Here is a 24,806-nt window from a genome sequence, read left to right as displayed (position 1 = left end):
AATCACATTAATTTTTTGAGGTTTTGTAATTAAAAAAGTAAAAAAGAAAAAGGAATATTAGTAGAATTGAAAAAGGGGAACATAGAAGGACAGGGAGTAGACCGTAAGACAAAACAGTTAATTTACAGCTAATCCGTTTTTTTAATTGTCGAGCCCCTATTTGTCCAATACGTGTGCGCTGTTTTAGCCCCTCTCTCTCATTCTTACTTCTCCTTCAATTCATAACCATCACATCATCAGTCATCTTCAAAGAAAAAAAAAAAAGGTTCCGCGATTTCCCCACGCGGCCACGCCCTTTCCCCCGTCCTCTTCATTTTTTTTACCATATAAATCCAATCCAATCCCCAACCCATTACTCATGATTCAAATTTCTGCCATATTACACACAAACAATGTCTGAATCTGATCCTTCTTCAACCAATGTGCCCCCGAAAGACCAGCCACCACCACCAACTGTTCCAATCCCTGACGCTCCTCCGCAAGAGCAGTCGCCGAAACCATCATCCACTCCATTGGTCTCATCGAAAGAAGGCGTAAGTGGGAATCCCACATCGAGAAAGTTGCCGGCGGTTTATCGGGGAGTAAGAAGCAGGAGTGGGAAATGGGTGTCGGAAATACGTGAGCCGCGTAAAACGACGCGTATATGGCTAGGGACATACCCTACACCTGAAATGGCAGCCACCGCGTATGACGTGGCTGCTCTTGCCCTTAAAGGTCCCGACGCGGAACTGAACTTTCCGGATATGGTTCATTCGTATCCGAAAGTGGGTTCTACATCGGCAACTGATATTCGTGCCGCCGCTGCTAGTGCCGCCGCTTCTAGACTACTACCCAAGTCTGTTACCAATACTGGGTCATCATCAAAAAACGAGGACACCACATCGACTACTGCTATGGAGATTACCTGTTCAGGTCAAGAATTTATCGACGAGGAAGAGCTTTTAAACTTTCCCAATTTGATGGTGGATATGGCAGGGGGAATGCTAGTTAGCCCTCCAAACTGGATAAACTCACCACCTTCTGATGATTCACCAGATAATTCAGATGTAGATACACTATGGACTTACACTTAAAATAGAAAAATTCACTGTAAAAGTGATGAATGAGAGAGAGTATAAAGTACAATGAAATGTAGAAGAAGAAGCATGGTTTGAAAACTAGGGTCTAGATGCTACTGATGATTCAGTAATATGAAATGCAGAAGGTACTGTCATTTGTCCTTTTTTTTCCCTCTGTCCCTTCTGGTTTTTATCTCTTTTAGGGGTTGTTCCATTGCTGGAAAAACATATGAACAAATCAGAAGCCAATATAAGAAGAATCTGAGTGGTTTTACATATCTGTTGCAATATTGATGCTATTATAAAGCTTGGGTTTTCTTTTGTTTTTCTAATTACACATAGTGTTTCACTTCCCTGTTGCATCTATCTCTACTAAAAGATTGAACAAATTAATTTTTTTAAGTAAAATTAAAGTGTAATAAGTGAGCATAACGTCTTTTGCCAGTTTTTCACTCAAAATCCCAATGGTGGACAACGACGACTCATAATTTTTTTCTGTTGATACAACAGGTTATATTCCTCAGAATTAGAGTTTTTCACCTTTTTTTTTTCTCTGGTATTATTTTCCTTACCTTATTGCCTATGAAAAAAAGCCTATTTCTAAGCTAAAAGTCATTTGGGGGGGGGGGGGGTCTCACAGACTTTTCTGTTTGATGGTTGGTACCACCACCAATTCTCTTTCCTTTTTATAGTATTATTTTCAATCACCATATAGAATCCATAGGCCATAGCAAAAAGATACTAAACTGGGATAATTCATATCCTTACTATCACTGAGATGCACGGATTTTGATACTCGAAGCGACACAACTTTCTTTCGTTAAAGTGGAAACCTTTTATATATATATATATTATATTTGCTTTATCCTGTTAACGGCATAAACTGTTTTTAACAGGTTTTGTTTACTTGTGTGTTGTATTTGTTCCCACTTAAACCACCATGTCTGGTTTTTGTTGGTAATAATAATACTGCAGACAGGGCTGCAGCATTAGTACAAGTAAAAAAAGAAATATGTGAGTTAATTACGCGATAGCATTGATTTAAAAATGTTGAAATATATCAAATTCTTATGTCCACAAATTTAATGTTTGGGACATCAACAATTATATTTACCTTTAAAAATTTTATTGGGATTTAGAACATTGCAGATTAGGGTTTTTTCCCATCAGTTGATTCTAATGCGATGTTAGTTTCATGGTAATACTTAGGTTCTGAGAAATTTCAAATCTTAACCTCAAGTCTTTGAATTTTTTCTGATTTATTTTAATTGTAGGTAGCAATTATTTATTTATTTTAATGTTTGTATTTATTGTTTCTAGCTAGATGAAATTGGTGACATAGTTGTAATTAAAAAAAATTTCAAAATCCACCTTATCACCAAAACAACATCCTTTACGTATCTATTTGAAAGAAAAACATTATATTAGGGTTTGGAAGATATCAAATTTTGGGTGTTAAAAGATGTTAAGCTAAATAGTTTTTATTTTTTATTTTTTAATTAGAATCTCTGGTATATTGGTCAAGCAAGAGTGTTTACCATATTTCCAAGATCATGAGATCAACCCATAAGCCATATTTATATGGTAATTTAAATGAGTATGTATTATTTATGTTACTCATAAAAAGAATATATTTAAGAATTCCTTTTATGTACATCGTTAATGAGAAATTTTAAAAAAAATAAGATTAAGATAATGACAAGTGCCTGTATTTTAATTTTAAACATATATTGAAAGAATACATGTTATCTCTCTATCTTTTTATCTCATAGAGAAGATCACTAAGCTGATTTGAGGCTTTCCTTGCCTTTTCCTAATTGTTTTCATTCATTTTCTTCATCATTCTTTTTGTTATAATAACTAATAAGCAACAGCTCTTCTAAAGTTAAAAGACTCTTTTTTGTACTCTCTCGGGTAATGGTCTGAGAGGCAGGATTTCGTAGCCATTCCAGAGTGGAGTGGAGTGGTGAGAACCTATTTTTACATGATATGGTGACATTCACCTTTAATTCCAAATTTGGAGCTTTGGATCTTTGGTTGATGAGTTTTGTTTTGATTGTTGCTTGACATTTTAGGCCGATATTGTAGTTATTTTTTCTTAACCACCATTTAATGTAGCTCTTAGAACATCATAACTTACGAGTTAAAGTGAAAATTAATTGTCCAAGTTATTTAATTTATAAAATTAAATCTATGTATTTTGAATTAGTGATTATCGAATTTAAACCGGAATTGAAATAAAAAAAAAAACTCACATAATATTAGCAATTTCCTTATTATATCAATCTATTGTTATAAATGATCAAATAACTAAGACTTTATTCATCATTATCATGCATATATGGAGAATGATAACATATTTAGAGATTAAAAAGGCAAAATTTGTGGCGAAAGTCAAGGAAAGAAGTCTCCATCCCAAAAGATAAAGAGAGATTTTGTGACGCTTTTAGGGAAGGTATTTTCTTGCATGGGATCACATGGGTAGTCTCGTTTGCAGTTTGAATTTAACTTATTTTTACCATATTATCATTATTTCATCATTGGGTCCCAATCCAGCAAGTCTCATCCTCGATTTGCAAAACAAAGATATCAGACAATCATCAATTCAAAAATTTTAGGGATAAATAACTTGTTGGGTCTCAACTTTATAACTATTTTTATATTAGGGTCTGAATTTTTAATCAATATCAATTTTGAATTTGGTAATTCTTTTTATATTAAGGTTTGAAATATTTTTATTCAAGTAAGGTCCTGAACTTGACAATTGTTCATTATTGAGATTTAAATTATATTTTTATCTAAATTAGTTATTAAAAACTTTAAAGTTCAAGTTTTAATATGAGAATAATTGTTAAATTCAAATATTGATTTGAACAATATAAATACAATTACCTAATTCAACTCAATTGCCAAATACAAAATTTAATTTAATCTCAAATATAAAAATAACTTAGTTATATTTAAACCTATTGAATCCAAGATTTTATAGCAATAAGTCGGCAATGGAAGATGAGTGTAGGTCAAACAGAGGTTGTCTCGTAATTTTGAAAGCAGCTAGAAAGTGGAACAGAGAGAAATATAAAAAAGAAAAAAGAAAACGGTCAACTTAGTCACAGAAAGAGGCTCATATTATCATCAAAGTTAAAAATGTAAGGTGTGAAATCAGCAACGACCGACATATCTTCAGACAGGTAAATTTCACATTTCACGAGACAATGATTCCAAAAGTTTTAGCCTTTAATTTGTTCTTCCAAATCAACTGAAAACATAACCAGAATGGGTCGTATTCTTTTGATACTTCCCTTCAAACCACCCACACTTATTGAATGAGTCATAATGGGTTAAGTCCACCAATGGTAAAATAACACATTTTACTATAAACTTAGTCATTGTTAAGCAAGGCTGTAACATTAAACAAACTGATAAGTGGGGCAATCTATCATTAATGGCATGATTTTTTTTCACATTTATTTAGAAAATAAGGTAATAGGATTTCTTTTTTAGGTTGAAAAATGACTAAACAACATTGTACTATGAGAACTACTGTTTATCCACTGTTTTATTTAGTGCTAAAATGTGAGGGGTAGTCCAAATGAAAATTCAAATGCTCTGATCATGTTGGCCAACTTGCCTGATAAAGACCAACAAATAAGTCAGACATCTTACACTTTTTTTCATATTGGATCTTTTTTAGAATTGCTGTTGAAGTGTAAATATTTAAAAAGAAAAAGTCAGCATAGACTTTGAAACATATATATATGGCGTGGCAGACCATATATCTTACTGTCCACCTCCATCTCCAAATTTGTCAGAAAAATATATTTCTGAAAATGAAATTCAAAACTTTTCGTTTCTTCAATCCATTCATCAAAATTCTATTTTGTTTTCAATTTTGATACTTTCTTATACATTAACTTTTGTTTATATTAATTTTTAGTTTAGATTTTGTTATGTTGTGATTATATAACATATTGATGTGAATGGCGAAGGTAGAATTTTTTTTATATATTCTTTTTAGAATTAAAATATAATTTTATTATTATGGTACTTTATATTTTTATAACTTTTAGAAGGATTAAATCATAATTTTATTGTTTTGGAGAACTAAAAGTATAATTTATCCATGCTTAAATATATAATTTTTAAAAAAATAAAGAATTAAACAGAATTTTTAATTTTAGGAAGTCAAAGACCTTGTTTGCCCTTCTCTCAACCATTGTGTCATATCATTTCCTAAACTTTTTAAAAATATATAAAACTTAAAAATAGAAAACAATTATTAAAGAAATTTAAAAGTTTTTGAAATGATGATATACCATAATCTTAAAAAGTCAAAAAATCATATCTTGATAAAATAAAAGTTCTGATATCAAATTGAAAAAAGTTTCATATTCTAAACTTAACGTGAATAAAATTCTCATTGCTTATCCGTAAGAAATTTAATGTCCCTTATATAATACACTCTATTCGAGTTTTGTAAATATAAAAAACAATATAAAAAGAGATTTTTTATTTTTATTCTTGGTCTAATTGTATAGTGAATGTAAAAAGAATTAATAAATAAATAAATAAAAGTTTTAAAAAGCCTAGCGAATAATTCAAGTCAAAATTACAGATTTGGGGCCCTCTCTTTTGTTCCATGTTTTAGATTTATATATTTCAATATGTCTCATTTAATCAACAATTGTATTAAATGGTCGAGCCTTCATAATACAATGGGTGAAACTTGGAATTTTATTTAGTAATTAGATTTTAGGTCCGAATGATTAACTTTGCAATCAGTTGTTAGAATCAATAAGTCTTCAAATCATTCATTTTAAAAAATTGAAACCACGGTTTTGAATGAGAGAAAGAAGTGAGGAATCCTCTTTTCGGCTCTGACTCTCCCACTCCAGTCGTAAATTCGATAAATGTTGGATGATCGTATATTTCATTATAGTTCTATGATTCAGAGTATCATTTCCTATTTGATCCCTTTGAATTCCATATTCGAAGTTGCGATCGGATCGATTCTTTTTAATGAATCGATTCAATACATTTCTTATGTACCCATAGGTGCTATATTGGATTTGAATCAAATTTCGGATCAATCTATCTTGATTGATCGCCTCCATTATGTTGTTGCTAGCAAATACCACTATTTTTGGTTTTGGATCTTCCAAATCATTCCCGAGAGATCCGGACCCATTTTTTCCGATCCTTCGATAAAAGATTCATTTTCTTCATAAAAAATAGGAGGTAGAGCCGATAAAGATTTCTTTTTCGATTCATCCCTGGAGTTGAATACCTCATTCAAGAATCCCTAGGAATCAATAGAAAAGGCAAATCCCTTATAATACATCAGATCCGGCTCGATTATTGATAGAGTATAGTATTTTCTATATATTGGATCTCAGAAATAAGATTAAAAAAAAAGAATGACGACGGATAGAAATCGTTGCAATTTGTATTTGAAATATTTAAACAAGTAAAAAAAATACTATAGAGTATAGTAATTGTAGGGGGCGGATGTAGCCAAGTGGATCAAGGCAGTGGATTGTGAATCCACCATGCGTGGGTTCAATTCCCGTCGTTCGCCTATTTTTTTTTACTTTAAAATTTTTTTTATTACAATTCTCTAATATAGTAATCTTTTTTGTTATTACTCTAGATCGTCGTATTTGTATATTTATGGTCCCTAAGTAAGTAGATTATCTTGAGTTGCGCATACATTGGATTGGACCAAGCTAAGCTAAAAAAGGGCTAGACTATTTCAAAAACAAAAACTAGTCAATGATGACCCTCCATGGATTCGCCTATATAAGCCGCAGCTAAAGTTGCAAAAATAAGAGCTTGAATCCCACTTGTAAATAATCCAAGGAACATGACAGGTATAGGGACGACTAAAGTTACTAAAGAAACAAGAACAACAACTACTAATTCATCAGCTAATATATTCCCGAAAAGTCGAAAACTAAGTGATAAGGGTATGAATGGTATATCAAACGCACTAAACGGGTTATACGATATCTCTGGTGTGGAAGTAGGCCAACATTTCTATTGGCAAATAGCAGGTTTCCAAGTCTATGCCCAAGTACTTATTACCTCTTGGGTTGTAATTGCTATCTTATTAGGTTCCGCCGTTATCGCTGTTCGGAATCTATTCCAACCGCCGTTAAAATTTCTTCGAATATGTTCTTGAATTCATTCGAGACGTAAGCAAAACTCAGATTGGAGAAGAATATGGTCCATGGGTTCCATCATGCCCCTTATACCCTGGGCGACACACGTGCTACAATGGACGGGACAAAGGGTCGCGATCCCGCGAGTGTGAGCTAACTCTAAAAACCCGTCCTCAGTTCGGATTGCAGGCTACAACTTGCCGATTCATGGATCTCTCGGTCCGAGAAATCAAAATAAGAGGATCGAACCATTTCTTCTGACTCTTTTTCAAATTCGATAAATGTTGGTTGATCGTATATTTCATTATAGTTCAAACAAAATTCGATTAATGAAATCCAAAAAAGAGGGCGTGGATGATTCATATCTAGCTTTGTATAAATTTTTCTTTATTATTTCCTCCCCCCTCTTTTGGTCTATTCAGACTTTTATTTTTTAAGGATTGATCAAATTCTATTGAGTCTGACTCATAATGATCATTTATCAAAGAATGACTCTGGTTATCAAATGATTGAACAACCGAGACCAATTTACTTACGATACTTAGTTGACATTCCTGAAAAGTATCTTATGAATTATGAGTTCAATACATCCTGTTTCAGGCTCTGTTTAGAAAAAACCCAATTGGTAATACATTTATGATTACCACCTATATCATAATCATAATTTTTTTTTATTTACAAATTCGAAATAGAAATAAGAACGATTTCAAACTATTAATCAATCGAATAATATGAGAAACTGTGATTGTTTGTAATTACACGAAAGTGACATGTTTAGGTAATTATTATATTTGGTGGGTCTCATCGTATTTAGTGTACTTGAAGCACCTCAATTATACTTTCCAATTTTCAAGGAGGAGAGTGAGAATTAGAGTAATTATATTCAAATCTATTTTTTAAAATAATTTTATAAAATTTATAAATATATATATATATATATATTATAAACATAAACATATATGAGTATTTGGAATGGCTACAGCAAAAAAATACATCATAAATCCTAAAAAATTATTATAAAAATAATTTGTGTATTTTATAAAGTTATAACAAACAGTTATATTATTTAAATTCTAAAAAATTCTATGAGGGTAAATTATTATAATTTTTTATATTTTATGAAAGTATTATAATATATTTATTTATAAAATATTATGATCAAATATGGACATAACTTATTTATGTGTTCGTGCTATATATTATAAAAATAATAAATTTATTCACAAAAAATGTTATAGGTTTTCTTTATTTTAACTTATTTATATAAAGAAAAACATTCTAAAATTGTGATAAAAATTATATTATTTATAAAAAGTGTTTTCAAAGTATTGAGTAATTTATAATTTTTTATCAATGTTATATATTATAATTATTTATTTAATTTTTATATTATAAAAATATTCAATCTAACATAAGTTATTCTCTAAATTAAGTTTTTATAATTAAAACTATAGACTAATTAGACTATGAAACCAAATATTATAAAATTGATTCTAATATGTAAATAGAAAAGGTTTTCTTGCAGAGAATGATGTCGAGCACAAACACCATAGACATTTCATGAACTCTTTACTTTTAAACATTCAAGGCTTCAAAATATGATTTAGAATACATTTGTTATTCTAAAAAGTATTTTTATATTAATAATAACACCTTAGTTTAGCATAAAAAAAAACAATGTTAGATCGTAGTAGCATGTTATAGATTTTATAAGTTAGTCATAGGTGGAATTGATATGATCTATACTTCATAAAATATATGGAAAAAAGATATTTGATAATCTTAATGGTGTAGATTCAAATTAAAATCATGATAAACTCGATCAAAGACCAAATGATGATGATAAAGAGCATATGTTAAATATTAAAGAGGAATAACCCAACAAATATGCACATGATAATTAGATTAATTTGTGTATGATGTTTATCTTTTTACTATTTTTAGACTAACATAATACATATGATTATTTGATTTTAATTTTTGTTACTTGTCTAGAGATTATTTTATCCTAATAATAATTTTATATTTATTAATATATTTTAAAAATATAAATTATATAATTATGTAATTACAATTTGTACTACCAAACATGACATAAAAAATTACTATGTAATTATACTATGAAATACTCTAAAAATTATAGTTCTTTATAACTACTAGAGAATGTAATTACTAAGATATTAATTACTTTCTTATTTAATTATTTTATGAGGTCTAAACAGACGCTAAAAAATCCTAATCATGTTTAAATTTAATTGTTAATATGTGCTAATTCTTTTTAGGGAAAATGTTTTTTTTTGGGTAAGAAAAGATGAATTTGTCTTTCTAAAAGTGGATTAAATTATAATAATGGGCTATTTAATTATTATAATGTAGATATATCAGTCAATCTAGCTTATGATTCGTTTGAATGTCGGTAACTGTGTTTTATGATTGGATGTTTTGAGATATTCGATCATATATTAAACAACGTGGGTTAATATATTATTTGGTACATAAATTTAATTTTAATGTTCAATTTAATATATGAGTTTGGATTCAATGTTAAATTTAGTACTTATGTCAAATGGCATTACGTAGCTCAATGGATGTTTGACACGTATTCTCATAAGAAAAATATAAGTACTTTGTTGGGATAAAAAATGTATTAAATTAAACATTAAAAACAATACCGTATGGTATATTAACCTTTACAATATCACAGTGATAAGAGAAATCTTTAGGTAAATGTATCATAGAGGTCCTTATTTTAGGAGTAAGATTACATTTTGCCCCATCTATTCAGAAAATGGGTAAATTAGTCATTCTATTGACAATTTCATTTATATTTAATGTTAATAACGGGTCCTTGTACCTATGTTAGCATGATGTACATGTGACACAACACATGTAACTATCTAATTATTTTATTAGCCACATTAAATTTTAATAGTAGACATTGATGAAACTTTTAACATAAAAGATCAACTTGTTCTTCGGTCTAACATATAAATAATAAATTACCATTTAAAAAATAATATAATCTAACTTATAATACATATATCTCCAACACTTTCACCAAAATTTTACTAAGCATCCAATTCTTGAATTAACAATATACTATCGGGGTAACAAATATGAATTGAAATATTAGTTGAATGTAATGATAAAAGATTAAAATTGACTGAAATCATCAATTAACACTTAAATCTCGAATTTAAAGATTGGACCATCTTTTTGTCTCAAACCCTAATCAAGAAAAATGGCCCCACAAATAGAAATTGGAAGAGGTGCATAAAGTGTAAAAATCAAATGATAATGTTTAAAAAAGAAGTCCTTTTCTAGAGAATGGAATTATTGGGTTTTTTTTTTAATTTTTTTAAATTTTTTGCCTTTTCTATCTTTATTATTAGGAGAATCAATTTGTCTAATGAGACAAGAACATGGTCTTTTTTTTCATTTACAAATTAAATTACATGGCGTGGGTGAATAATTTTTACGTAAAAAATATATTTATTGATATTTAAGTAAAAATTTTAAATATTTATTAAAATGATAAAATTGAAAGTTTTAAAAAATTATATAAAATGTTTTAAGTTCAAATCCTATTATAATTCATATGTGGTTTTATATATAAAAAATTATAATAAAATAATTTATTTTGTAAAGAAATGACTTTTTTTTGTCATTTCACAACTGAAATAATGTTCAATTGACTTGTAATACTGGATTCAGTTAAATTTTTAAATATAGTACAATATAGTATAGTAATGGGATTCGAATTTATTTTAAGTACGGAGACTGTTATTTGTTAATTGATTTATGCCTTCCATTGAAACCTGATCATTTTTGTTCGAACATGAAACAAGATCTACTTCTTACCCTTTACTCATCCGAAGTTATACTAGATTATGATATACTCACATTGTAAATCAACAATTATTTAATAAATATATTTATAAAATCTGAATGTAACAAATAAATGAAGTTTCAATCAAAATAATAAAGCTAATATATTGAAAGTTGTGTGGTCTTAAGCTTAAATCTCAAATTTTTATATTTTACATAAAATATAAAATTACAAAAAATAGCTCCTTAGTAATCTTTGTTACTTTAGGAAATGAATGATTTTTTTTAGTTTTGAACTTAGTTATGCCCTAATTGATGGGAGAGGTTAATTCAATCAATCATATAAAAAATTAATTGGACCAAACATCCTTAAATTATGAATTTTATTTTAAATTGATCCTTAAATTTTAAAAATTTTAATTACATCCTCGAACTATTGATGTTATATGAATAATGTCCTTCCGTTACTAAAATTGTTAATTAGATCATTAAATGAGATGTCCGATCTTATGTGAAATAATTTAAAAGGAAAATTTTAAAGAGAAATAAATATTGTAAAAGTTGAAGTTGTAAAAATATGAATTTTGAGATTTTTGAAACTTCTACAGAATTTATCTTTTACTCTTTTTTTTTTCGGATTTACTTTATTTTTAATTTTAAAATTATCGTCAACATTTATCTTTATAATCTTAATTTTAATTTATGTTTTATAGGATTTTACGTATTAGTTAATGGTTAAATTAATGGTTTCAATAATAGTAGGACATAATTGATATAAAATTAAAATGTTGTAAATTTTAATCATATATGGGAAAAGTTCATACAATTAATTCTTTAAACAATAGTATAGAAGTATAGATTTGCCCTTTAAAAAGCCCAAGAGACTATGAATCCATTATATGTTTTTGCCTCCACTATAGGTTGCATGATATTCACAATTTGCCCAAATACTTTAAAGACTAAGTGGGCTGTCCAAGACTGAAAATCCAGTCCGGTTGAGCCCATATAACATAAAATATCTAAAAATGCATTTTATATTAGGATTTTAATAAAGAACCTAGACATTATATTTAACTTCATAAATCGAGTTTAAATAAGTACTGAATCTATTAATTTGTATTATATATTTTTAAGTTGATATCAATAACTTTGATACGTGATTAATTTATATATTTTTAATAAAATCAACACAAGAATTTACATGGCAGTTTAATTTTAAAAAAATAATTTTATACTAACTAAAATCGAAATATCCGATAAATAATTCAAATTGGGATAATAATAATAATAATAGTAGTAGTAGGATTTGACGCGGATAATATCCGAGACTGAGAGGAAGCCACTGCAGATGGGAATGGGTTGTGGGCCACGCGGTACACTCGCCATGACGCGGCAAATACAATATATAAATTATAGTCCTACCGGGTCACCAATCCATCACCATTGGCGTACCTTTTGTGTATGTGTTCCTTTTTCTGTCTGGTAGTGGAAAAATGGCGGTTGGAAAGTATTTAACTGTCAACCGTGTATTAGGAAAAATCGTGTGACGTCACTGCAAGTATGGTACGGCTTTTACCTATATGCCAGTTGGCACCCCCCCCACCCCATCTGTTTTCCACTCTTGTCTTAAAATGTTCCGTTCAACTGTCCTGGCCTTTTAATCTCATTTCTAATTCATCGTCCATTTTTTTCCAGACACTCGTCCAAACTTTTGTTTTCCAACTTTTTTCTATTTAGACTTTATTTGACTAAGCGGATTGAATAATTAAGGGATGGAGACAACATCTTCGTATTACATCACGTGATTATGGTTTTTTTTTAAATAAATTATTAAATATTTTTATTCATCTCAAATTATATTTTAGTCAATTATATTTGAGATGTTACGTGTTATAATATTTTAGTTACTAAGCCGTTAATTGTCATTAACTGTATAACTTTAAGCTAACGTAATATGTTAAATCATTATTTCAAACAAAATTTTTAAGTTAAATTATACAAGTGATCCCTTTTGAGTAATTTAATTTTTTCCTTTTATGTTTTTTTAACTTTCATTTTTTTTCTTTATTTCCTATGTTTCTCTATCTGTTTTTCTCCCTTCTCTATTTTTTTAACGTATCAAATAAAAAATAAATATCAAACAAGAAGGCCTTAAAATACAAACGAAGCCTTAATAATGTAAGCAATAGAAAAGAACTCTTTGAATCTTGGAATGAAATGTATCATACACAGTCTTAATAAAGAATCAATTATTGTGAAAACAAAAGTAAACCCAAAAAGATAGGTAATAAAAAACCCAAGTTATTGTCTTCCTTCCCAAACTTAAACCAATTTTTTTTTCCTTTTCATTTTTCCAAACTTTCTGAGCATTAAACACCCAAAAGAGTTCACAAAAAAAACCTGCTGACGACTATAGCGAGGGTTTTGATATAGCAATCGATCCTTTCCTACTTAGTAGCTCATTCTTCACCGGGCTTATCTATAACGATAAGTCAATGCTCATAATCACAACCCAAAAACAACCGGGACATTTCAGTTGCCAGCCAATTGCTGAAGTTCGACCCTAAGTTGAGCAAAGAGTAAGATGAGTTCCCGAAGCATTTGATGCGACATTGGATAGAGGTGAAGCGCGTGGGGACAAGAGAGAGACATCAGATGACGTAGGAAAAAGGGGTAGGAGGGCGGTGGGAGAAGCAGAGGGAAGGGATGAGAGGAGGATGGATGATGAATTTGGAGGATAAGAGGTGTTTGGAGAGGAGAAAGGATAGAATAAGGTGGCGCGTAAGGGTGGATGTGGCGGCATGTGTAAGGGTTTGTGCCATGGTGAGTGAGAGATTGAATTTGATAAGAGTTGAGAGTGTAAGAGAGGATAAGCTGAGGGAGGGTTTGTGCCATCCTGTTTGATATGTTAAAAGAATTGGAGAAGGGAGGAAAATAGAGAAACAGAAGCGAATGAAAAATAAAGAAAGAAAAGAAAGTTGAAAGAATATAAAATAAAAAATAAATAAATTGCTCAAAATATAAAAAATATAGGCACTAGCTGTATAATTTAACCCACAATTTTGTATGAAATGATGATTTAATGTGCAACGTCAGTTTACTACTATACCGTTAGCGGCAATTAATGGCTCGGTGACTAAAATGTTACAAGATAACGTAAGTGACTAAAGTGTAACATGAGGTAAACAAAAGTGATTATTTAAATAATTTACCCCAAAAATTAAAATAATTTTTTAAAAATATATAAATATTGCCATAAAATAATTTTTTGTGATGACCCAACATTTTAAACGGAGTAGAAAGCTCAATAAATACCTCAAACAAAAATTATTCGAAACACTCATGAGGGTTTCACTTACTTCTTAAGAACAAGTCTCGCTTATTAATTGTCATCTCTGATTCCAATTAACACATTTCATCTAAAATGATTAATAGCATGTCCAAACGTTATCGTACCTAAGCCTATAATAACAAATCACTTGATCAATCGTATTTGACCCACCAATAGAGGCTCGAGGATGGCAATTGAGGCCACAACTAAAGATACAAAAGACCATAGCCACAAAAGAAAAGAGAACTCTCTCTTTATTCTCCCTCAACTTTCTTTTTCAATTATAATATTATCTCTCCTTGAACATTGTTTAAGGCAACTCTTCACTTTGCACTAAACAAAATGAATCACTCATCTCTATATTGTTAGATTCGAACATCAACAATTTTAATACACATTTCAATAATATTTTGAGTTTATGCACTTGATGAAGTGGATTTGAACAAACAAAATTTTTATTTGCAAGAGATGAATTAATTAGTGATGTAATAGGCTAGGACAAGGTGGTTAATTGATATTCTAGTAAATGATTTGTGAGTTTAATAATAAAATTTCCTTAATTTAGCAAAGAGACAAATCTTTTGCTTACCATAGCATTATGTATAGGCTTGGCTTATTTAAATTCAAGGTTGTACAAAAAAATTGACAACTATAAAAATAAATCAAAATTAAAATTACATCACTCATTGGAACAGTTAAAAGATAAATGGTGCGAGTAGCTCGAAATGTAAGAGAAAATACTGAAGCTGACGCTTATGATTCCGACAGCTACAGAAACAATAATTTTCTCGAACACAAAAAAAAAAATAGTCAAAATGTCAAATAGAACACGTGTCGTTCCATGAAGTATCGAGAAGTTGTCTGAAAAATTGGTACAGCTGGCTAAGGAGAAACCCAAGCGTGGATCCCCATCCACCTTTGACCCCACAATACCCACAGCCTGGATCCTCTTCACTTTCCGTGTTCGTCCCCCTTATTTTTAAACTGTATAAAATTCGAGTACTTTCTAATCCTATGATCTCAACAACTTCATATACATAAAAACCCCTTTCATTTCACACTTCAAATTCATAAACTTATCTTTTATTTTACAACTTTGGGTTTGATTTTATTCTACTGGGAGTGAACGTTCAATGTCAAGCTCCTTGTTCAAATGCTAAAAGTCAAATATTTGTTTAATTGAAAGTTGAATTCACGGTTTTATTCCTTGTTATGGATTCTTTGAGTTTAGATTATGGGTCGGTTTCGTCACCGATGTCAGATAGTGGGAGTGGAAATGGAGCTTCTCGTCCGCCGAATTTTTCCGATGAAGACGTGATGTTAGCTTCGTGTTACCCCAAGAAGCGAGCGGGAAGGAAGAAATTCCGGGAGACTCGACACCCGGTGTTCCGAGGAGTTCGCCGGAGGAACTCCGGAAAATGGGTTTGTGAAGTAAGGGAACCTTACAAAAAGTCAAGGATTTGGCTCGGGACTTTTCCGACAGAAGAGATGGCGGCGCGTGCCCACGACGTGGCGGCGTTAGCTCTGAGAGGAAGGTTGGCTTGTTTGAACTTCGCGGACTCTGCTTGGAGACTCCCTGTACCAGCTTCTACCGATCCGAAAGACATCCAGAAAGCGGCGGCGGAGGCAGCGGAAGTTTTCCGACCTGTTGATTCCGCCGGAGATAGCTCAAAGACAGCTGAAAACACGGCGGTGGAGGGAACTAAAGAGTCGGAAGAAGTGTTTTATTTGGACGAAGAAGCAGTGTTTGGGAGAGAAAAGTTTTTGGCAAACATGGCGGCGGGGATGATGATGTCTCCGCCTCACAGTGGATATGAAAAAGATGAACAAGAACTTGAGTTTGTCGATGATTGTGTGCAGCTGTGGAGCTATTCTATTTAAAAGTATAAATATACATAGGAAATTCTATAATTAGGATATATATATGTGTGTATACATGGACGAGGTTAGTAAGATTGGCTTATTGTCAGAGTATAGGTTGTTGGTACCTTATTATTGGTCCGTACTTCAAATATTTTAGTAAGTACGGATGGTCTTAAATGGGGTCCAGAGTTTTGATTCTGATTGCACGATTCTGACACGTAAGTGTAACTGTGTGTATCGTCTCAAGTAATGAATAAGATGCTGTTTTTAGAGTGATTCAAATCATTTGATTATCGAAAAAATAATTTTTTAAAAATTTTATTATAAATTTTTATCATATTTATTCTTTTTTAATAGAATATTTAGAATTTTTTATAATATTTTTTTAAATCTATAAATAGGAAGATAATATGTTTCAATACACTCGATCTTATATTCTCTTATATTAATAATAATGTCTATACCAATCGAATTAAGATTCAATTCGCATGAAAAAATTCATTTTTAAGCCAAAAGGAAAAAGTCTAACCATCAATCCAAAGGCCATTATAAGATTTCACATAAATCAATTGATAATTAAACAGCTACAGCATTAATTAAAGCTAATATTGCTGTAAATAGCATCGGGTTTAGCCAACTTTAGCTTACCACCCTGCTTGCTTAGCCCAACCATTGTAAATGGGCTTCCAACTACTTCTGGGCTTTATCTCTTATTATTGCTTCTTTAGGGATTTAAGTTACTAGATTATTTAAAAAAAAAAAATTAAATTGACTATCAAACAATTCGATGATCAATATGATAAATTAGTTCCCACAATTAGTAGAGTAAATCTTAGATCTAAATTGATAACACGATCCATGTGGAAGATTGAAGAATAAAATATTTGAATTTTAAATTGTAGATTTGACATTTAAAACTATTTCAAGAAAAAAATTGAATTATAGAAGAGAAATAAAAAAATATTTCAATTGATGCAAACAGAGAAAACCATATATAAATAATTTTAACAACCCAATAATTTGAATGAAAACTTTTGAATAGTATAGTGACTAATTTATAATTTTAAAAAGTAAATGATAAAGACATAAACATACTAATAATTTAGTGAAATTGGATATAATTTACCTTATAGTTTAAATACCTCCTATTTCTTTGAAGTTATAAAACTGTAATTACACAATTATATAATTAAAAAAATTAAAAGGGCTTGAAATTCATTGTTGCTATTTATTTGCATGTAAAAACTGCAATATTCAAATTATACTTGATTACCCATAATTATAAAAAAATTAGACTAAATGAGTTTTCAAACTTGTCTCAGGAAAATTGAACATCGAAATCCCGAAACAAAATAAATTCAATTTGAAAATGATATGAGTATGCTTTAAACATGCCTTGGCTGCTATATAAAGCTGACTAAAACAATCAATGCAAGTAAAACATGCTACTTTAAAGATACAAAACACAAAAATTTACATTGAAACTGTGTTATCTTCGTGAATACACGATTCTTCACAAAAAAAAAAAAAAAGAAAGACAGTCCAAAAAATTGGACTTACAGATTCTACAGAAACGCGCAAAAAGAGAAGACGAGGAGAGCCCCCATCGATGGCTTCATCACTGGTGAGTTCGGTTACTCGATAGGGTTTCGCAGTTTTGGGGTTAGTGCACGCGTTTCTGACAGATAATAAAGTCATTTCGTTTTGTTGAGGAGTGTTGAGGTCCTGAACACGGCATCGTCCCTGACAAAGCTCCAGCAAATGTATGCGAGGGGGATATTGGCTGCATGCCAGAGAGCATGAGCATCGATAAAGCCTTTATAAGGTGGAAAATCGTATATTTCCAATAGCAATGCGATGGTTCCCCCTACATTGAACAACCAGACCTTCCACCGTGAAGGATGGCTCGTTATACCGGCCCAAACTCCCCAAATGAGGAGGTTGGCTACACCCATGGCCATACAAACTTTCGTATTTAGACCTGCAAATAAATCCGGGTTTGTTATAAAAGGATACCAAAACGAACCAATAAGAGAATAACTCAGGATAAGAGATCAGTGATTCATAAACTGAATTACCATAATCAAGCTTGTAGAAGTTCAGATACAAGATATGTGTCATCACAAACGCAATCAACGGAGCAGCAACCATGACTCTCGAAGCTTCGTCTCTCACATCAAAGGTTCGTAGGATTGTTAGAATAAAACTGAATCCAACTAGTGCAACGGCAGATGAATAATCCAGCTTCTCTGTCAACTCGACATCTCTACAGGTGAATTAAGTTAGAGAACATTGCACAAGAGTTACACTATACACGCTTTGTTGAACAAATGATCAAACACCTTATTGCTCGAATTAATTCCTAAAGGCATTGAAAAAAGGACTAATCATTGTCAAAATTCTCTAAATCGTGACATTAGTACAAAGAGGACTACTTACCGAGTGTGACAAACGGCACTCCAAAACCAGAAATTCATTGCAAGGATGGCATAGATGTGAAACAAGCCAGTGTATTCATAATAAGTCTTTTTATCCGGCCTTAAAGGCAACTTATAATTCAAAAGGATAAAAAACGAGAGCCAACCATGAAACTGAATCGCGAGGCTTATCGCAGAGAATGCTACAGCTGCCGGTTCCTGAAAAAACTCACCCAAATTAAACCGTCACTAACAAGAACAACAACGTAAAAAAACCAACACAACAAGAAGACACATTTCGCCTCTGTTAACCTGGATCGCGTAGACGCGTTGGAAAGGCCATTTTCCGTGATATTTGATCGGTTTCCCACCGAGTTTCCATCTCTGTTCCTCTCTAGCAATCATACAATGGTACCGACAATCAGACCGACAATCCCATTGTTTCCATTTCTGATAAAGGGGTTCTTGCAAATACCATGGTCCATCAATTGGTTTCCCATCGGAAGAGAATTTACAGTGTTGAAAACACATTTCCCCTACACACCCACTTATTTCACAATCTTCTAAACAAGTCCTGAACATACCACATAAGAATAATTGTCAAAAACCTAACGAGAATAACAGTTAAATTGCCGGGAAAGGACATTAAGGTCATCAAATTAAATCCAAATAGATAATATTGTAAATATAGCAAATTCAAACACCATAAAAATCTGTAATTGTTGCTTGTTTTGTAAGAATATTCTTATTTGTATACCACCAATTATAAACAAAATTTTCTCAAAAATAATCAACCAACATAACTTTTTCATGAAATTAAACAAAAAGGGCATCTATTTCTATCAAGAAATTACCACATATTCAAAAGCTAAAGACCCAAGCTTCATTTTTTTTTTGTTGAATCCTGCGAATAGAACCAAAAAAAAAAGAAGAATGGAAATTGAGTCAACTTACTTGTAAATCGGATCAGCATCACCTTCACTAGCTTCAAGTGAAGGAACAAGAAAGGAAAGAGCAAAAAGAAACATAATCAAATGGCTTCGAGCTATTTGATTCATGGCCAAAAAGGAAGGGGAAAAAAGTCAACAGATAAAAAAAAAGTCCTGAATTATTTTTTTTCTACAGAATAAAGGATAGGTGATTGAGGTTCCAGAGATGACGCGATGGATTCTGCCCCATGGAATAGAATAGAAAGAGGAGGGGAGAGTGAGTTCGATTTGCAGAACCGAGTTGAGCTGGTTTTAAAAACGAACTCAGTGGAGAAAAGAGGAGAAGAAGAACAGGTGTGGGAGTCAATGTTGGGGAGAAAAAAGGAGGAGAATAATTAAGCTGGGTTATTTTTATTTTAATATTATCATAGTTATTATTTTATTGTTTTATGGAGAATCGTGACCGTGAGACCAGAATCTCGTGAATGTGCTGAGCTCATTATCTTGACACGTAGGTATACTATGTTGTCTTGTTTTTCCTAAAACTACATTCGATTTCATCCGTATTGACGATTATGCCACTGGTCATTGACCATTTTATACGGTGTCGTTCCTTCAGAGGCTTTTTTTATTTAAGGACAAGTTTGGTTTTGGTCCCTCCACAATGCTTAAATTTGAGATTTAGTTTTTATAGATTTGATCTTATAATTGTATAATATGATTTGTTAGTCCAAATAATTAATATTATTAATTACTCTCATTAAAATACTAATCTGAGCTTTGTCTTAACATCATTCCTTCTAACATAAAAGAATCTATGTAAGCATGATAAATTGAAAACATGGTGAAATTAGAATTTTTTTTTGGGACGAGCCGAAATTGAACTATAAAATTTGAAAGTTAAAAAGCAAATTTACTGTTACATTAACTTATAACTTTATAGTTTTTAGAAGCACTAAATCAAAGGTTTTAACATTTTAGAGATTAAAATATAATTTTATTATATATTAGCATGTATATTTACAATTTTCAAAAATACCAAAGCATAAATTTCTTACTTTTAAGGGGATAGGACCCTGCTTGCTTGTTGCTACCGTCCCTCGTTGAAAAATGATGTTTCTAAGAAAAAAAATCGATAAAAGTACTACTATGGAGGCACATACACTAGACTTCATATTACATTTTATTTTCTTTACTCAAAATATGAATAAATTAATTATTATATGTTAGATTAAAAAGTAAATTAATTTTTTGTTAAAATTTTCATCAATTTCTATTGTTAAAATCGTGTTATTGACAAAATAACCAAGAACTACATGTGGCATGCCATATATACCTCATGCTAATGTATAAAGACTAATTTTAAGAGTAAAAATACATAAAATTTTTAACAGAGTGACAATTTTACTATTTGATCTAACATAAAATAATTAATTTACTTTTTTAGTAGAAGGGTAAAATATAATTCAACTACTAATACAAGGATCTCCATGACATTTTTACCAAAAAATCACATCAGTATAACTATTTATACCTAAAAGTATAGTACCCAAATTAAATTATAGGAATTAAATACAAAAATTGAAGTATAGAAGAAGGATTAAAATCAGAATTTAACATTTTTAAAAACAGTTACTTCGGCGTAAAGACACGTGCTGCAACTGACCTTGTCTCCGTCTCTGTAACCGTGCCTCTCCTTAGCCAGCTCAATCCCACGCGCGAAAAAACTCAAAATTCCCCTCTATGCCAATCACATCATTTCCAGCCAACTTCTCTCCCTGCCTGGGAAAGATTGAAAATTATCTTTCGCCGTCCTATCGTGAGTGAGTCCGGCTCGAGGATCTACGAGTGAGAAACGGGTACCGAGGAAAAGCTGAGTCGCCGAACTTGATAACTCGATGGCAGTCTTCTTGTTACTCTGGTACTCTCTCAATTAATGCTCATATTCTCTGTAAGTAATTTCTCTTGATCTTAAATTGAGCTTACAGGCACCAGGCCAGATCCGTTATGGAAGTTGCGTAGCCGATTATTATCATTATTATTTTGGAGGTCAGATTTTAGAAGAGTTTTGCATCGAAAGGTTTAAAATAGTTTACGATTATATTAAATCGTATTTTCTTTAGAGTTGACATTTAAAACATTTGTTGCTATTCGAATCTGTATGTTCGTGAAATTTTCTATCTGTCTATCCAGTTAACTGGATATATGCTGGTGGAATTTGATTTCCTAAAACTGCAAAATCAGAAAATGGCAATAACCTTTCTTTTTTTTTCACAAAGAAAAGGTGTGAATACATGCTTTGTTGACTCAAATGATAACTTTGGTTGTTCATAGATAAGATCCTTTGGTAGGGAAAAGAGTGAAATATTAGTGGAGCATGGTAAGATTTTAGGCATGATCTCTTTTATGCACTTAGGGAAGTTTTTATCGTCTGTTGAAAGTTGTTTGGTGGAGCTAAGGTTAGTCTTGAAGGGTTTTTGTAGGCTGTTGCGTATCAGAAACACAATCAAATCCATAAATGAATCTTTAACCTTGGACAAGGTTGCTGTCTAGATTTCTTTACTGGCATCCCTTTTCCATTCTCTTGTTTGCATCTTTTGCCATAATGCTCATGTCATACATTTGGAAACCTTAAACCAACTTTTGCGGCTTTTGAGAACTGACTTTGTTGTTAGTAGTTTGCAATGTTGAGTAATTCTACATTGCTAAGAAATGCGCAAGTCTAAAGGTTTATATATGATATTCTTTTAAGCTAGGTCAATTGAGTCTCCATGACTAGCTCATATAGAGCGAGCTACTTACTCAAAGATAGCTTGGTCAGATGATGCTCTGCTCTTGAAGGTATATCCAATGCTTTTCAAAGATCTGCATCTTCCCTTTAGGCTTTACTTTAAGCTACATCTCTTCCATGATAAAAATTGGTTTTCAGTTTTTAAAGTAAGATGTGGAAGTTTTGTAAGAGGTAAGTATCAAACATAACAATAAATTTCAATTTCAAAATTCAGCAAATTAGTCCCTGTCGAAAAATTGGATTAATTTAATCTCTATTAACTTCGAAAATGAGCAACTGAGGACAGTTAATCACAGAGTTAATGTCATTAGTCAATTTTACATACTTTTGATTAGTATTATTTAGCCTTTAATATTTATATATTTTGTTATTTTGGCCTTAATTCTAAAAAATTAACAAATTTAGTCTCAACATTTACATAAATTTTGCAGATAAATTTGTTAAATTAGGAGAATGTGTAAACTTTGAGGATTAGATTTATTATTATACCAATCAAAATCATGTACAATTGATGAAAAACATTAATATTATTATTATGATTAATTGTTCTTAGTTGCTCACTTTTGAAATCGGCATTAATAGAAATTAAATCACTCTTAATTTTTTGAAAGAAATCAATTCATGAAAGAAATCAATTTGCTGAATTTTAAAATTGAAAGGGATTAGAAAGGTTTTTTACCATAATATTATTTGTCCACTGTGAATGGAAATAATGATCAAATGTACAAAACCAATTAGTAGTGGTAATTCTACACGTGATGGAGTTTTTTAATTACAATGGCGGTGTAAGAATAATCAGCTTGGAACAATGATCAAAGATACAAAATCAACTAAAGTGCTTAATTGTCCTGCACAGGTGTACATACTTCTTATCCTTGAGGCCTCCTGATATGGAAATTCTTAATGGGCTTAAGTTTAACCCTAACATGCAGAACTATGACTGTTCTTCTAATCAGTTCAAGTGGTGCAGGCAAAAGCCCAATAGAAGACGTGGTACTGCCTGCACGGGTTAGAAAGCAAACGATTACAATGAAATAGTGTCCCAAACATGCTTTGAATGGTTAGAATAAATAGCAACAGAAAATTAATTACAGAGTTAATGTTATTCGTGTATTATATATAATTTTGATTGATATTATTTAGTTTTTAATGTTTATATATTTTTTATTTTGGCTTTAATTTAAAAAAATTAATAAATTTAGTCTTAATATTTACACAAATTTTGTGGATAAGTTTATTAAATTAGGACCAAATTGGTAGAATATATAAACTTTGAGGATTAAATTTATTATTACACCAATCTAAATCATGTACAATTGATGAAAACATTAATAATAATATTATAATTAATTATTTTAATTACTCACTTTTAAAATTGACATTGACCAATGTTAAATTACTCTTATTTTTTTGAAAGAGATCAATTCGCTTAATTTCGAAATTGAAAAAGATTGAAGTGGTTCTTTTCCGTAATATTATTTGTCCGCTGTGAATGCCAATAATAATCAAATGTACAGAGCCAACTAGTACTGGTAATTCTACATGTCATGGAGTGTTTTTAATTACAATGGCGGTGTAAGAATAATCATCTTGGAACAATGATCAAAGGTACAAAATCAACTAAAGTGCTTAATTGTCCTGCACAGGTGTACATATTTCTTATCCTTGAGGCCTCCTAATATGGAAATTCTTAATGGGCTTAAATTTAACCCTAACATGCAGAACTATGACTGTTCTTCTAATCAGTTCAAGTGGCGCAGGCAAAAGCCCAATAGTAGATGATGGTTGAAGGCATGGTACTGCCTGCACAGGTTAGAAAGCAAACGATTACGGTGAAATAATATCCCAAATATGCTTTGAATGGTAAGAATAAATAGCATTCTGACTTTTGTTCCGAATTTACCCTAATCAAGATAGACAGTAATTTCCAGGCTTTCTCTTATGCTTTATATATATACAAACTATAAATGTGTTTGAAATTATGAATTGCTGGCTTGGTAGTTGGTAGCTAAAAGGCTGTTATTTGAAGTTTCCATAGATACCATTAATTGCTTTTAGTAGTGGCTTTCATGTTATTGCAACCTTGATTTTGCATGAGTTTGGACCACTCTTTTTATGGTGGTTCTATATAGTAGGCGAACTTCAATTGCTGAGGCTTTAATCTCCGCCACTTTTTATGGTTTTTTTTGGGTAATCTTTTTTATATAAGTCTTACTACTAATTATAAATCCTCGCATCAAACCCTTAAATCAGAAGATAGTATATGCTTAAGTGTGTTTCAATACACATCCTTCTGATGAGTAAAACTCAATCAACTCTTTTTTTTTGTGACAGCCCTAATTTGACCTTAGTCGGAAAGTGGTTTTGGGACCATAAAACCGAGTCATAAAAATAATTAACCGTTATATTCTATGCTTATTGTATGTGT

The 24,806-nt window shown here is 31.0% G+C and overlaps 3 protein-coding genes and 1 long non-coding RNA gene across 4 annotated transcripts; 3 read left to right on the top strand and 1 right to left on the bottom strand.

The window, feature by feature from the left end:
• The first annotated feature begins 253 nt into the window (after window positions 1-253).
• On the top strand, window positions 254-1,390 carry LOC108455986 (ethylene-responsive transcription factor ERF027-like). Its single transcript, XM_017754572.2, has one exon. The coding sequence runs from the start codon at window positions 393-395 to the stop codon at window positions 1,071-1,073; it is 681 nt and encodes a 226-aa protein (XP_017610061.1). The 5' UTR covers window positions 254-392; the 3' UTR covers window positions 1,074-1,390.
• A 13,976-nt stretch (window positions 1,391-15,366) lies between these two features.
• LOC108456184 (dehydration-responsive element-binding protein 1D-like) lies at window positions 15,367-16,523 on the top strand. Its single transcript, XM_017754782.2, has one exon. It carries the CDS (start codon window positions 15,591-15,593, stop codon window positions 16,257-16,259), a length of 669 nt encoding a protein of 222 aa, XP_017610271.1. The 5' UTR covers window positions 15,367-15,590; the 3' UTR covers window positions 16,260-16,523.
• A 1,167-nt stretch (window positions 16,524-17,690) lies between these two features.
• Window positions 17,691-20,001, bottom strand: LOC108454629 (uncharacterized). Its single transcript, XM_017753154.2, has 5 exons — window positions 19,613-20,001; window positions 18,971-19,232; window positions 18,681-18,877; window positions 18,320-18,507; window positions 17,691-18,222 (listed from the first exon to the last, which is right to left on the bottom strand). The coding sequence occupies exons 1-5, from the start codon at window positions 19,714-19,716 to the stop codon at window positions 17,936-17,938; spliced, it is 1,038 nt and encodes a 345-aa protein (XP_017608643.1). The 5' UTR covers window positions 19,717-20,001; the 3' UTR covers window positions 17,691-17,935.
• A 2,284-nt stretch (window positions 20,002-22,285) lies between these two features.
• LOC128284243 (uncharacterized) lies at window positions 22,286-23,466 on the top strand. Its single transcript, XR_008274625.1, has 2 exons — window positions 22,286-22,428; window positions 23,235-23,466. It is a non-coding gene; the product is annotated as an uncharacterized LOC128284243 (long non-coding RNA).
• The last annotated feature ends 1,340 nt before the right edge of the window (window positions 23,467-24,806 follow it).

This window comes from Gossypium arboreum, chromosome 11 (assembly GCF_025698485.1).
Source record: "Gossypium arboreum isolate Shixiya-1 chromosome 11, ASM2569848v2, whole genome shotgun sequence".
NCBI classification, from domain to species: domain Eukaryota; kingdom Viridiplantae; phylum Streptophyta; class Magnoliopsida; order Malvales; family Malvaceae; genus Gossypium; species Gossypium arboreum.
Note: the sequence above shows the minus strand (reverse complement) of the source record. Positions and strands in the feature narration are given on the sequence as shown.